Raw genomic sequence first — 14,874 nt, 5'->3', positions numbered from 1 at the left:
ATACGAAAAAGGATGAGGAAATATGGAAGCAGTCACTGTGGTCTTTAATTTCACATTTTGTTTTATTTCAGTTGGCTTTTGAAACAATGAGTGTTATATCTGTGGTCACTAACTGCGCTCTGATTGGAATGTCACCACAAGTGAATGCACTCTTTCCAGAGTCAAAAGCTGACCTCATTTTGATCGTGGCAGCAGTGGAGGTGAGTGAACATTTAGACCTATTTTAAATAGTCTCTACGTCAGATGCCTGTGTTATTCTAAGGCAGTGATGTCCCTGGCTGTCAGTGATGGGCAGTTTAGCGACATGCATTTACTGGTAAGAAAGCAAAGTGGCTCAGGTAATAGGAACACATGAGGATCCAGGCTGTCCATTCCTGGTTATTGACTACTACAAAGAAGTCACTGTGGTGCTAACAGGACAGTGATTTTTCCAGCCATTGTGCTGGCCTGTCTAGCATTGAGGAAATAAATCCTATTTGACATAGAATTCTATAGATTTAATGTTTTTTTTTGAGTCTGTTTGGGGGCGAGGGAATCTGTCACTTCCACTTTCTAAAGCAAATAAATCCTAAGAAATGCTTTTTGATCATGACTTAAGTATCATTTGCAACGGGTGTGGGATTCATTGCAAAACACTCTAAAACTCCAAAATGTAACGTGTAGGAAGACTCAATTTCAAATACCAAGTACAAGTAGGCTGTCTGTGTACATTTTAGATATTTGTCTTGTTTATCATGTTTCTGAGTACAGATTACTGTAACATCTTGAAAATTAAGCACTAACCAGTTGCAAATGGAAGAATTTGCAGGAATTTTCTTGTTGCTAGTGATTATAGTTGTCAGGAATATTGTGACCTTTCATTTTTAGATACTAAAAAAATAGAGCAGTAGTGGAGATTTCTCAAAGCAGAATTTGGTAGGATCATAGAGCAGTGATTCTGGACTTAGGGCTGACCATAAGAAATGGAATTGTGAACTTGTACACTTCTAATGGTGGCTAAAGAAATATATTCTGCTTTGCTCTGTTTGCTCTTTTAGTGTATTTGATAGGAATCTGTGTTCATGATAGAAGCTATATATAGAGTATGCATTTTGGAGAATGATTTTAGACAGCAGCAAATAGGAAGGGAAAGAATGGCTTTGCAGATAAAAGTAGGTCTGTTTTGAATTTTGTGAGTTGAACAGGATTTTGGAGAGCTATTTGCAAGGCAGTTTATTACCTGTGGCAGTAAGAGAACAAAACAGAGGTACCTTAGACAGAGGATGGCCAGCTGGCCAGGCTCACAGTGCATATTCTTGATTTAAAATATGGCCCTGAACTTTGCAGATCTTGGAAGTTGTCTTTGCCAGCACATCCAGAGCTAATGAGGCTTTGGGACTGACTGACACTTAAAAATCATGAGACTCACAGGGGACTGACCAGAATACCAGGTAGTTAATCTACCATAAGGAGACTTTTCCAATGCTTATAACCGTTGGTGTTAAAGTAGAAGTGGAGGGCTTCCCTGGTGGCGCGGTGGTTAAGAATCCGCCTCCCAGTGCAGGGGACACCGGTTCGAGCCCTGGTCCGGGAAGATCCCACATGCCGCAGAGCAGCTAAGCCCGTGCACCACAACTACTGAGCCTGTGCTTTAGAGCCCGCGAGCCACAGCTACTGAAGCCCATGTGCCTAGAGCCTGTGCTCCGCAACAAGGGAAGCCACTGCAATGAGAAGCCCATGCACTGCAACAAAGAGTAGCCCCTGCTCACTGCAACTGGAGAAAGCCCAGGCTCAGCAACGAAGACGCGGTGCAGGCAAAAATAAATAAATAAATTCAAAAAAATAAAAAAGTAGAAGTGGAATTGGTTATTAGAAGATTTCTTGGTAAATTTAGAAGCAGAGCAGGAGGAGTGTAATAGTCTTGAGAGACGCAGAAAACCTGAAAACCATCCCTTCCCTCAAACAGGGCAGAGCTCTTTCATGAGCCGGATCTTGGTGTCCATCGCCAGCTTCTGAGCAATGCTGGATGATTTCAGTACTGCCCACTTCTTGATTTTGCCTTCACTTTCTCTAGACTTTTGGCTGGCCCAGTCTTCCTGTATATTCCCATTAATTAGACCACGGTCTTCTTTTGTATTGGTGATCTCTTAATCAGATAGCCACACCCTGGTTCTTCTTAATTAACATGGGAGATTTCCTGGCCCATAAGACTGTTCTGTACATGGCTAACCTCAAGTATTGCAGACTGATTTTGCTAGTCTAATCCTCATGTATTCACTTAATCTGCAAGTTTTAACGTGTACTTTGTTGTTGCACTGAAGTTCTAACCCTTATGCCTCCTCTTACATTTTTAGTGTCTTCATATAGTATTAAAGTAACTGTTTCACTGTCGTTATCTAAACTGGTTCCTTAGAGTACAACAGAAATAAGCCTCTATTTAAAAATCTTGTGAGGAAAAACCTTAGGTTTTTTTTTTTAAATTTAATTTAATTTATTTTTTTGGCTGCCTTGGGTCTTCATTGCTGCACGCAGGCTTTCTCTAGTTGCAACGAGCGGGGTCTACTCTTCACTGCGGTGCGCGGGCTTCTCATTGTCGTGGCTTCTCTTGTTGTGGAGCACGGGCTCTAGGTGTGCGGGTTTCAGTAGTCGTGGTGTGCGGGCTCAGTAGTTGTGGCTCACGGGCTCTAGAGCGCAGGCTCAGTAGTTGTGGCACACGGGCTTAGTTGCTCCGTGGCATGTGGGATCTTCCCGGACCAGGGCTCAAACCCCTGTACCCTGCATTGGCAGGCAGATTCTTAACCACTGCGCCACCAGGGAAGTCCCAGGATTTTATTTAATTAAAAAGAAAATTTTAGATTTTTTTTTAAAGCTTGATTGAGTATGCAACGTAAAATTGAATAAAAGACAAAAATTATCATTATTTTATGTTGGTAACTCAGTGCCATGTTACAACTTTCGTGTATTTACCGCCATCTAGTGTTTCCTTTAAAAAATCATGAGACTTCAACACTACTTTTATTTGTATAGTAGTTGCAGAAATTTATTAGACACTGACCAAGAGAATAGCCTACCAATATGTGAAACCATGTGATAGAATCATATGAAATGCCATTTTCTGGGTTAAAAATAGTCAAATATTGGGAATTTCATAAAGTTCAGCCCACAGCATTAAGTCAGTATCTAAATAATTTCTCTTAAATAATCATCATTATCCTCACTTCTGAGACAAATTTAGCTCACTTCTTTGATATAATTTCAAGGAAAGGATCACTATGTTAAATGCAGAATTACACAAAGATCTCCATTTCCTAAGAGACAGAAATGGCCTAAAATCCCCTAAATATCAGATGTTTGATAATCTTTCATTTTAGCGTTAAATGCATTCACAGTTTTCTTTTAATTTTAAACTTGGCAAGATGCAGCAAACATATTGAATGCTAACAATTCACCTACTAAATGCTGTTCTTTTTCTAGGGTGAAAATGAATTAACTACTCACCTAGAAGTTACACTGCATTTCTGATGGTTAGGCTCTGGTGACCAGCAAGCCAGTCTGCACCATGCATGTTTAATTTTTAGTTTTAAAAATATCACTGAATTGCAGTTTCTTTTTTTTTTACAAAAGAACGTAAGTTAGGTAACTTTTTGTCTAGTGCTGCTCAGAAACAGAGTTGATCCTCATCTCTTTGTAATGACTAAAGGTGTCTTCTGAGAGTGGACTGAACCCTTAGGGTTCTTTTATGCCCTGACTCACAAGCTTTATTTTCCTATTTAAAAAAAAATTAGTTTCATACTTAAAGAAAAGTTGCAAGCATAATACAGATAATCCCTATATATCCCTTTATTAGGAGTCACTAATTTTGAACATTTTGCCGTATATGTGCTTGCTGTCTGTCTCTTGATTGATTTACATCTGTATTTGTATCTACATATAGATATTTCAAACTATGGAGATTCTATTTCTGTACTGCCTCTTAACGCACTGTGGCCCTGGACCAGTCACCTTGTCTTGTAAGCTCATCTCCTTGACTGCGTATTGAGCCCAGTGCAGCATCCTTTCCAGGGATGCTCTGATGAGTATAGTAGAAATGACACATGTGTAACCCTAATCACAGGTGTCCGGCATGGAGCAGGTGCTGAACAAATTGCAGGTCTTGTTATCACTCTTACAAGGCAAGATACTGTACATGTAAAATGCCAAACACAGAGCTGGGCACTTGGTCAAGGCACAGTGGATGTGAGCTGCAGTTATAACCATCTCTGCAATGGCAGAATGAAGCTTTTGTTATCTTTATAGCATTCTATCATCATTTGTTAGGCAGTATAGCAGCATGGAAGTAGCTCGGGGTGTCAGAGTCAGGAGGTAGATGAATTAGAATTTCAGCTCTTCCCCTTAATCTCTGCACACCTTGGTTTCCTTAGATGTAAAATGAGAGCATTGGTATTGTACACAAGAAGTGATGGCACCAGGTCTGACACAGAGGAGGAGGTGAAAAGGTGATAACTTCACAGTACCACCATTGTTAATGAGTTAATCCTTTAGCAGTTGGCTCATATGTCTCCATCAGCTCATTGATGCGTTTCCATGGGCTTGGTTCTTCATAATAACACTGAATTGGTTTTGTTTGTGCTGAAGTTTCTTACTTAAGTATTAATTGCCTTCTCTTATGTGCCTGTTCCCATCCTGTGATATGATTCCATTTTTCTTTTCTCTTCCTGGTCTTGTTCCCACATCTGCGTTCAGCCCTCCCTCCCACCCATCCATCACGCATCAAGTGTTGCTGATTCTGACTTCTGAATATCTGTTTAGTTTCTCTTCCCTGTTACCATTGGCGTGGCTTGAGTTTAGGCTCTCACCATTTCTCATTTAGACTTATTTTTTAACAGCTTTTGGAGATATAAGTCACATGACCGTACAGTTCACTCATTTCAGATATACATTCCACGCCCCTTACCTAGACTTTTACAGCAGATCCTCGCCAGCCATCTGGTTTTCATGCTTTCTCTCCCCTGCCTCATGCTCTCTACTTCTGGAGTGGTTATTCTAAAATGAAATTCTGATCATATTTCTCCTCTGCTTACAGAAGAAATGCCCGAGTTAAATATCAGGTTCTTTATAACCTCCTTTTCCCCTTCACCTCCCCTGCTGCCCCATCTCACCCTTGGACATGCCGGAGCCCTTCCTACAAGTTGCTATTAGCATTTACTAAAATTGTACGGCAATCATGTATCTCTTCCACCAGACTGAGCTTCCTGAGAGCAGGGGCAAGGACAAGTGCGTAATAAATACTCAATAACTGAGAAGTGGCCGTTGAATTACTTTAACTCTTTGTTTTCAAGTGATTAAGCAATCGCTTGTTAAATGTTTGTTAATGAATGACTGAGTCACATATAGTTGTTTTTTTTTCTTCAGTGAACATACAGTTAGCGTTAGCTATTTGAGAATTAACTTCAACTTTTTAATTAAAGATTCTTCTGTACCTTTGGGAAGTACACTAACAAAACCCCTATGGCAAAATATTAAAATTGTGTTATTTATAAGAAAAGGTGAACTGAATTAGGCAGTATGGTACAGTGATTAAGAACATGGGCACTGGATTCAAATCCTGACAAGCTATGTGTCTTTGAATTTGAACAATTCAGTACAGTTGTTATGCAGATAATGAATAAATGCACGTGGTATGCTTACCACAGTGCTTGGCAAGATTAAATATTCAGTATTTGTTAGTAGTTGTTGTTGTCTCAGAAAAAAAAATCTGTTCTCATAAAAGTCTCTTCACCTGGTTGAAAGGTCTGATTAAATTCTGAGATTTCAATTTAAAAACTTGCCTAGGAAGGAACCCACAACCAACTCTTCACCTTCTCCACTTCCCAGTGTCGGACCATGTGTTGGGTTCCTAAGAAGGTAAATAAGGTTTTTGACCTTTGGATTAGGGTACTTGGGATGGAATTATCGAACTGGGTTTTTTCCTTCTTCCTTTTGCTTCATCAATTCCTGTGAGAATCTTGGTAATTTTCTCATCTCTCTATGGGCTGCCCCCCTCTTCAGTTTGATGAAACATTGCTCTGTGTTCTCTTAATGGTGTGGGAATAATTAAAGACAGTCAAGGTAAATTCTTTCATTGGATATATATTCATTGTGTGCTTACAATATGCCGGGCATTAACCAAGATACAGCCCTGGCTTTAGAAGTGCTCACAGAGAGAATCCTCTGAGAGATAAATCACAGTGCAGTAGAAGACCTCTTTCCTAACCTTCCCCAGCTCTCTCCATCCCCTCCTGACAGAGTTCCGACTGGCATAGACTCTCCCAGCCTGCTGGGTGGGAGCCATGGGGAAGATGTCCACTCACTGAGTTAAGTGCTTACCAAGAGGCACTTTGTTCCCAAATCTGTTTATGTGTGGTATTCTCGTTACTGTGATTGGCATAATTTAATTAAATGGAATGAAAACTGATGAAATGTGTGTGCTAAAATAGAGAAAGCCGTCATTTTCCGTGAAAACCTTTGGAAAGACTCCATAAAGACAAATTACTATCAGATGGATAAAGATGAGTCAATTATAAAAGATTAGGGAAAATCATAAAAATATGGGCAGCTTCCAGATTCTGTTTTCACATTGCTTCACAAGTGTCTTTAAATTTTCACTCTTCGTTAAAGAAAACAAACCTGGGAATCTTTGACATTGTCTTATGGGTGTTATTTATGCCTAGAAGACAGTGAGAAGCTCCATCACTGGATCCTACTCAAAGGAAGGGCCTTGGCTCCACATTAAAAGATTTGCAAATAAATGTATACATTTAAATGCTTGTTAAAATAAAATATTAAAGATAGGCATTTTTTTTAATGGGTCCTCATTTTAGCTAACTTTTTTGGTTAACTGAGAAATTACTGACCCAGGTGAGCTGCCTAAAGGAGCTTCTGTCCTTGGGGAATAGGGGATTAGGGGCCTGGCTTGTAAATTTGTCAATTAGTGGGGAATATTGGTTTGTTGAAGGACCCAGTGCCCTCCAAAGTGATGATTAGTATATAATCTGTTTAAATGTGACTTTCTTGATATCCAATTTTTACAAACTACTCTACATTCTTTTTTTTTTTCCTTACTCTGCATTCTTTTAAGGTGATAACAGTGGTTGTAACCTGTTTCTTATCCTGGAAAGTTTAGGAAAAGGCAGGTCTCTGAAAGAGATCAGTTTATACTCAGAATGGAGTTGTTTTCAGATAAGAATTTTAGAAGGATTAAGAATTAGAAAGCTTGACAGTTTCTCTACACTCTTAAGTCATAATTTCTACCTTATTTAAAGTAAAATTGTAGAACATCCTGTATATCCATATTCAAATGTAAATACTCCAAATATCCACAAAGAAAATGACTTGGGTTATTTGTCTTTGAGGACTGTCACTCGGGTCTCCTCTCAGCTGGCGCTTTCAAAGCCTCCTGTCAAGTACCTGCTCCCTCTGATATCTCCTATTACATCCTAGCCTGTGCCCCGCCTTCAGCCACAGACTTGCTAAGTGCACTGGCTTCCTCTCGGATTTACCTGCTGACTGCCTCTTTGCATGACATTGAACTTCCCTTTCTGATACATAAACCAGTTCACAGTCAAACTTGCCTCCTTTCTCTGCTTTTCTCTTTTATTCCTTTGGAGAATGGGAGATAAGAAAGCATTTTGGTTTCATTTTTTTTTTTTTCCCTAAGATGGAAAGCAAGTTGTGCTTCAGAAAATTGATAGTAGACTTTAAGAACATAAGAAATCTCCACTCTTTATAGTATTGGATGGGATGTTGAGAAGTACCAATCCAAGGGGAATACATTTGGGGAGGCCTTGTACGGCAGGGGACCTCTTTTGAAGGAAGAGTGGGACATTGGGGCAGCTCCAGAGGCAGGAGTGACTTGGGAATGGTGTGGTTACAGGCCATGTGGGTTTGCTTAGGGAGAGTGAAGAGCATGAATTGGGGGATAAGGGGTAATGGGTGGGGAAATGGGTGGAGGGCTCAGAGCTCATGAGGAAAACGTTACATTGCATGTACATTTCATGTAAAGTGGTCTGTTTTAACATGCTCAGAGGCAGAACTGCAATATTCATTTCCCCTCATTAATGTCAACTGTACTTGGCTATTCCCAGTGATACATGAAAATGAATAGCTTGAAAATTGAATCTACCATATCTCCCCTCCTTTCCTTACTAGGGAGTAGCTGCTGCATGTGGGTGTGAGGAGGTTGAAGTGGGTTCATGCCTGAGGAGCCTGGCCCTGCGGGTGTAGACAGCATTGGCTGTCCTCTGCCCTGGGCCACACCCGCGCCCTCCTGTGTCTCAGTGGTCCCAGTAGCCGCCAGGTTTCTCTGCTCTTTCCACAAGGGTCCAAAAGCTGGAGTCTGCCACGACCTCTTTTCCATTGTCCTCCAATCTGCCTTGTTTTTTTTGGTTCCTGCAGTCCTGTTGGTTAGGTCCCAGTTCTTTATGCCTGCCAATCCTTATAGTTTATTTCTTCTGCCAGAAATACAAAACTGTCAGAATAGTTGTTCTTAAGGACCTGTTCTTTCAGCTTTCCGTCTGTGCTTTCATATAACTTGTTTTATTTCCGTTTAACATGCTGTTTCTGGGTTGCTGGTCTACACTGGAAAGACAAAGAAGAAAAATTACACTCTTGCCCTCTAAGGAGACCTCAGCCCACAGGCAGAGCATTTCAGTAGTCGTCTTTGATGCCTATCTTCTTGCTTTTCCCCTCAATTAAAACAGTGCCTTTAAATCCATGTTTCTCAGCATCTGGACCCTGCTTAATCACCCCTCTCCTTTAGGAAAGTTCTCCCACATTCGCAGTACCCAAATCCAAAGTGTTGTGTTCGTCCTCTAGGTCGAATCTCACTTCAAGAAACCCTTCACTGTTTTTTTTTTTTACACAGGAATTCTGTATCAAAGATTGAACCAGGTTTGAATATCATTTTTTAGTGTCAGAGATATTGATGTATTAATTGGATTTGGTGAAATGGTATCAATTTGACCAGTTAATGATTTTTCTAGTTATTTTTATATGTCATAATTACTCTTTTATTTTGTTGTTATTTCTGTTTTCCTTCTTCCTCCGCCCCCCACTTTAGTCTGTAGCCTAAAAGGTTCAGAGGGGCTTTAGTGTCTTTTGTAGTCCCCCAAGGGGCTGTGTTCTAAAGACCGATTAAATTAGAAATCACGTTAAGAGTGTTTTTGCAGACTCCAAGGTGCTTATAAATGTGAGACGTTAATATTACCACTGTAATTTCTTCCTAGGTAATAAAACGTGTTCCCAATCCCATTGTTATAAATGTTACTAAAAATGGACTATTTTCAAAGATGTTAAGAACCATGAAAGGAAGGGAGAGAAAGATTTTAAATGTTGATTCCTTTGTAAGAAAACGTCTTTTTCTCTTACATATTTTAGTTAAAAACCCTTCTCTTCCAATTGAAAGAATGTAAATGCCATGTTTTACACACACACACATATTCATACATACATATATATGCGCACACACATATATGTGTGTGTGTGTATTTTTTTAATAAGATATGCCTGTTCTGAGCCTGAAGATCAAGTTTCTCCTCTGGCAGCTTGAGCACAAGGTGGGGGATGAGCTGCAGAAAACGTGAAGATATGATTATCCCCATGCTTCTGTCAGTGGGCCCCAGCTGGGACCATTTCTGCATGTGCACTAAGATTGTAGTGCTTCCATTATCCTTTCTAGTTCAGCACTTCACGGGAAAACTAATTGGCACCATCTGTGCTAATAATTAAATCTGTGATGTGGTCACTGGTGCACAAGGAATTGAGGTTGAGGGAGTGTTTCACAGCAGAAGAAAGGTGGTGGGATTGGAGCAGAAAAAATACAATTTATTAATAGTCTTTCATGATCAGTTGTAGAAAAGGAACCACAAGGAAAAAGAGCAGCTGTCTTTTGGGTCAGTGATATCCTTCCACTGAGGTTTTAGGAAGGACCCAGGGGCAGGACTCTGGGGAGAGCTCATTGCCTTGTCTTCTCTTTGCTCTTAGATCTGTCCTGTAGCTTTTTGTCATCTGCATCCAGTCTAAATTCGAGCACTGCAATTTACTGAGGGTGGTTGTCAGGGAGTTAGGAGTAAGGTGAGTATTTGACTACGAAGGTACAGCACAAGGGCATGTTTTGGAGTGACGGAATTGTTCTTTATCCTGATTACGGTGATAGTTTCACAGCTAAGTGCATTTGGTAAAACTTAAAGATCTGTACACCAAAAGGAGTGATTTTTACTCCATGTAAATGAAAAAGTAAAATTTTTAAAGTATAAACATTTATTGAAAAACATGCTTTGGAAAATCTTTTGTCTCTGCCTCAGAATAGGTTCACGATGAAAGAAGTACTTTTTTCCCCAAAGTAATAAAGAAACAACCTAATACCAATTAATCTAAAATTTGATTTTACATAGCAAGTGGCTGTTTTCAAACTCCAAATAAGATTTCGTAATTGAATTTTTAGAGATAGTGCTAAAAGGATTAAGAGAAGTAGGCTTCTTTGGCTTTTCTCTTTTGAGCCCTCATAACTTTGTTTCAACATAAAAGGAGCTGCTCATCTTGAGTATTTTTTTTTTGCTGATGAGAGGAAATTAATGAGGTGAGCCACAGTTCTCAGACATTGGAGAATTCACTGGTCATGCTAAGAACAAAAAGGATCAGCTGTTTTTATATTTTATTGTACTCAGACTCTGTTTTCCGAATGTGGGTCATGCAAAAAAATGCAAACAGTTGTGTGGAAAGTAATATGCACTGCTCTTAAGCCTTTTAAAGGCACAAGTTATTCTTCCTGTGCTTCTAGAATCAGCAGGATTCTAGGACAAATAGAAAGCAGCACAGTAGGAACAAGTAAATGAGGGATGAAGATTGATGTCAGTTAGTGGAATTGTTAAAAACCATAAAGTTCGTACTTGGTAATTTTTTTTCTCTGCCATCTATTTTATTTTTTATTCTATTCTATACATAGTATCAATAGTGTATATATGTCAATCCCACCTCCCAATTCATCCCACACCCCCTTTCCCCCTCTGTATCCATACGTTTGTTCTCTACATCTGTGACTTTCTGCTTTGTAAGTAAGATCTACAATTTTTTCAGATTCCACATATATGTGTTAATATATGATATTTATTTTTCTGACTTACTTCACTCTGTATGACAGTCTCTAGGTCTGTCCACGTCTCTACAAATGACCCCATTTCATTCCTTTTTATGGCTGAGTAATATTCCATTGTATATATGTACCACATCTTCTTTATCCATTCCTCTGTTGATGGACATTTAGGTTGTTTCCGTGTCCTGGCTGTTATAAACAGTGCTGCAGTGAACATTGGGGTGCATGTGTCTTTTTCAATTATGGTTTTCTCTGGGTATATGCCCAGTAGTGGGATTGCTGTGTCACATGGAAGTTCTATTTTTAGTTTTTAAGGAACTGCCATACTGTTCATAGTGGCGGTATCAATTTACATTCCCACCAACAGTACAAGAGGGTTCCCTTTTCTCCACACCCTCTCCAGCATTTATTGTTTGTAGATTTTGTGATGCTGGCCATTCTGACCGGTGTGAGGTGATATCTCATTGTAGTTTTGTTGGGCATTTCTCTGATAATTAGTGATGTTGAGCATCTTTTCATGTGTTTGTTGGCCATCTGTATGTCTTCTTTAGAGAAATGTCTATTTAGGTCTTCCACCCATTTTTTGATTGGGTTGTTTGGTTTTTTGATATTAAGCTGCATGAGCTGTTTGTATATTTTGCAGATTAATCTTTTGTCAGTTCCTTCGTTTGCAAATATTTTCTCCCATTCTGAGTTTTATAGTGTCTGGCCTTACATTTAGGTCTTGAATCCATTTTTTTTTTTAACATCTTTATTGGAGTATAATTGCTTTACAATGTGTTAGTTTCTGCTTTATAACAAAGTGAATCAGTTATACATATACATATGTTCCCATATCTCTTCCCTCTTGCGTCTCCCTCCCTATCCCACCCCTCTAGGTGGTCACAAACCACCGAGCTGATCTCCCTGTGCTATGCGGCTGCTTCCCACTAGCTATCTATTTTATGTTTGGTAGTGTATATATGTCCATGCCACTCTCTCACTTCGTCACAGCTTACCCTTCCCCCTCCCCATATCCTCAAGTCCATTCTCTAGTAGGTCTGTGTCTTTATTCCCATCTTACCCCTAGGTTCTTCATGACCTTTTTTTTTTTTTTCTTAGATTCCATATATATGTGTTAGCATACGGTATTTGTTTTTCTCTTTCTGACTTACTTCACTCTGTATGACAGACTCTAGGTCCATCCACCTCACTACAAATAGCTCAGTTTCGTTTCTTTTTATGACTGAGTAATATTCCATTGTATATATGTGCCACATCTTCTTTATCCATTCATCCGATGATGGACACTTAGGTTGCTTCCATGTCCTGGCTATTGTAAATAGAGCTGCAATGAACATTTTGGTACATGACTCTTTTTGAATTATGGTTTTCTCAGGGTATATGCCCAGTAGTGGGATTGCTGGGTTGTATGGTAATTCTAGTTTTAGTTTTTTAAGGAACCTCCATACTGTTCTCCATAGTGGCTGTATCAATTTACATTCCCACCAACAGTGCAAGAGTGTTCCCTTTTCTCCACACCCTCTCCAGCATTTATTGTTTGTAGATTTTTTGATGATGGCCATTCTGACTGGTGTGAGATAATATCTCATTGTAGTTTTGATTTGCATTTCTCTAATGATTAATGATGTTGAGCATTCTTTCATGTGTTTGTTGGCAATCTGTATATCTTCTTTGGAGAAATGTCTATTTAGGTCATTTGCCCATTTTTGGATTGGGTTGTTTGTTTTTTTGTTATTGAGCTGCATGAGCTGCTTGTAAATCTTGGAGGTTAATCCTTTGTCAGTTGCTTCATTTGCAAATATTTTCTCCCATTCTGAGGGTTGTCTTTTGGTCTTGTTTATGGTTTCCTTTGCTGTGCAGAAGCTTTTAAGTTTGAATCCATTTTGAGTTTATTTTTGTGCATGGTGTTAGGGAGTGTTCTAATTTCATTCTTTTACATGTAGCTGTCCAGTTTTCCTAGCACCACTTATTGAAGAGGCTGTCTTTGCTCCATTGTATATTCTGGCCTCCCTTGTCATAGATAAGGTGACCATAGTGTGCGTGGGTTTATCTATGGGCTTTCTATCCTGTTCCATTGATCTATATTTCTGTTTTTGTGCCAATACCATACTGTCTTGATTACTTGTAGTCCTGTAGTATAGTCTGAAGTCACGGAGCCTGATTCCTCCAGCTGTTTTTTTTACTTAAGATTGCTTTTGCTATTTGAGGTCTTTTGTGTTTCCATACAAATTGTAAAATTTTTTGTTCTAGTTCTGTGAATAATGCCATTGGTAATTTGATAGGGATTGCATTGAATCTGTAGATTGCTTTGGGTAGTATAGTCATTTTCACAGTATTGATTCTTCCAATCCAAGAACATGGTATATCTCTCCATCTGTTTGTGTCCTCTTTGATTTCTTTCATCAGTATCTTATAGCTTTCTGCTTACAGGTCTTTTGCCTCCTTAGGTAGGTTTATTCCTAAGTATTTTATTCTTTTTCTTATAATGGTAAATGGGATTGTTTCCTTAATTTCTCTTTCTGATATCCCATTGTTAGTGTATAGGAATGTAAGAGATTTCTGTGTATTAATTTTGTACCCTGCGATTCTACTAAATTCATTGATTAGTCCTAATAGTTTTCTGGTGGCATCTTTAGGACTTTCTATGTATAGTATCATGTCATCTGCAAAGTGACAGTTTTACTTCTTCTTTGCCATTTTGGACTCCTTTTATTTCTTTTTCTTCTCTGATTGCCAGAGCTAGGACTTCCAAAACTATGTTGAATAATAGTGGTGAGAGTAGGCACCCTTGTCTTGTTCCTGATTTTAGAGGAAATGCTTTCATTTTTTCACCATTGAGAATAATGTTTCCTGTGGGTTTGTCAAATATGGCCTTTATTATCTTGAGGTAGGTTGCCTCTGTGCCCACTTTCTGGAGAGTTTTTATCATAAATCGGTGTTGAATTTTGTCAAAAATGAAGAGTGGCCCCTGTGGTGTATCACATTGATTGATTTGCATATATTGAAGAATCCTTGCATCCCTGGGATAAATCCCACTTGATCATGTTGTATGATCCTTTTAATGTGTTGTTGGATTTGGTTTACTAGTATTTTGTTGAGGATTTTTGTGTCTATGTTCATCAGTGATATTGGCCTGTTATTTTCTTTTTTTGTGATATCTTTGTCTGGTTTTGGTATCAGGGTGATGGTGGCCTCATAGAGTGATTTTGGGAGTGTTCCTCCCTCTGCTGTATTTTGGAAGAGTTTGAGAAGGATAGGTGTTAGCTCTTCTCTAACTGTTTGATAGAATACGCCTGTGAAGCTGTCTGGTCCTGGAGTTCTGTTTGTTGGAAGATTTATAATCTTCCAGTTTCAATTTCATTACTTGTGATTGGTGTGTTCATATTTTCTATTTCTTCCTGGTTCAGTCATGGAAGGTTGTACACCTTTCTAAGAATTTGTCCATTTCTTCCAGGTTGTCCATTTTATTGGCGTATAGTTGCTTGTAGTAGTCTCTTGTGATCCTTTGTATTCCTGCAGTGTGAGTTGTAATTTCTCCTTTTTCATTTCTAATTTTGTTGATTTGAGTCCTCTCCCTTTTTCTCTTGATTGAATCTGGCTAAATGTTTATCAATTTTGTTTATCTTCTCAAAGAACCAGACTTTAGTTTTATTGATCTTTGCTATTGTTTTTTTTTTTCATTTCTATTTCATTTATTTCTGTTCTAATCTTTATGATTTCTTTCCTTCTACTAACTTTGGATTTTGTTTGTTCTTCTTTCTCTA

The 14,874-nt window shown here is 38.9% G+C and overlaps 1 protein-coding gene across 3 annotated transcripts in view; it reads left to right on the top strand.

Moving 5' to 3' along the window:
* ANO10 (anoctamin 10) overlaps positions 1-14,874 on the top strand; it is a 235,325-nt gene that overhangs the window by 62,994 nt on the left and 157,457 nt on the right. For all 3 annotated transcript variants that reach the window (XM_082348547.1, XM_082348549.1, XM_082348548.1), the window contains exon 11: positions 72-200. In XM_082348547.1, coding sequence (XP_082204673.1) covers positions 72-200 — 129 coding nt within the window. The remainder of the gene's footprint in view (positions 1-71; positions 201-14,874) is intronic.

This window comes from Balaenoptera borealis (assembly GCF_965194805.1).
Source record: "Balaenoptera borealis genome assembly, chromosome: 12".
NCBI lineage: Eukaryota > Metazoa > Chordata > Mammalia > Artiodactyla > Balaenopteridae > Balaenoptera > Balaenoptera borealis.
Note: the sequence above shows the minus strand (reverse complement) of the source record. Positions and strands in the feature narration are given on the sequence as shown.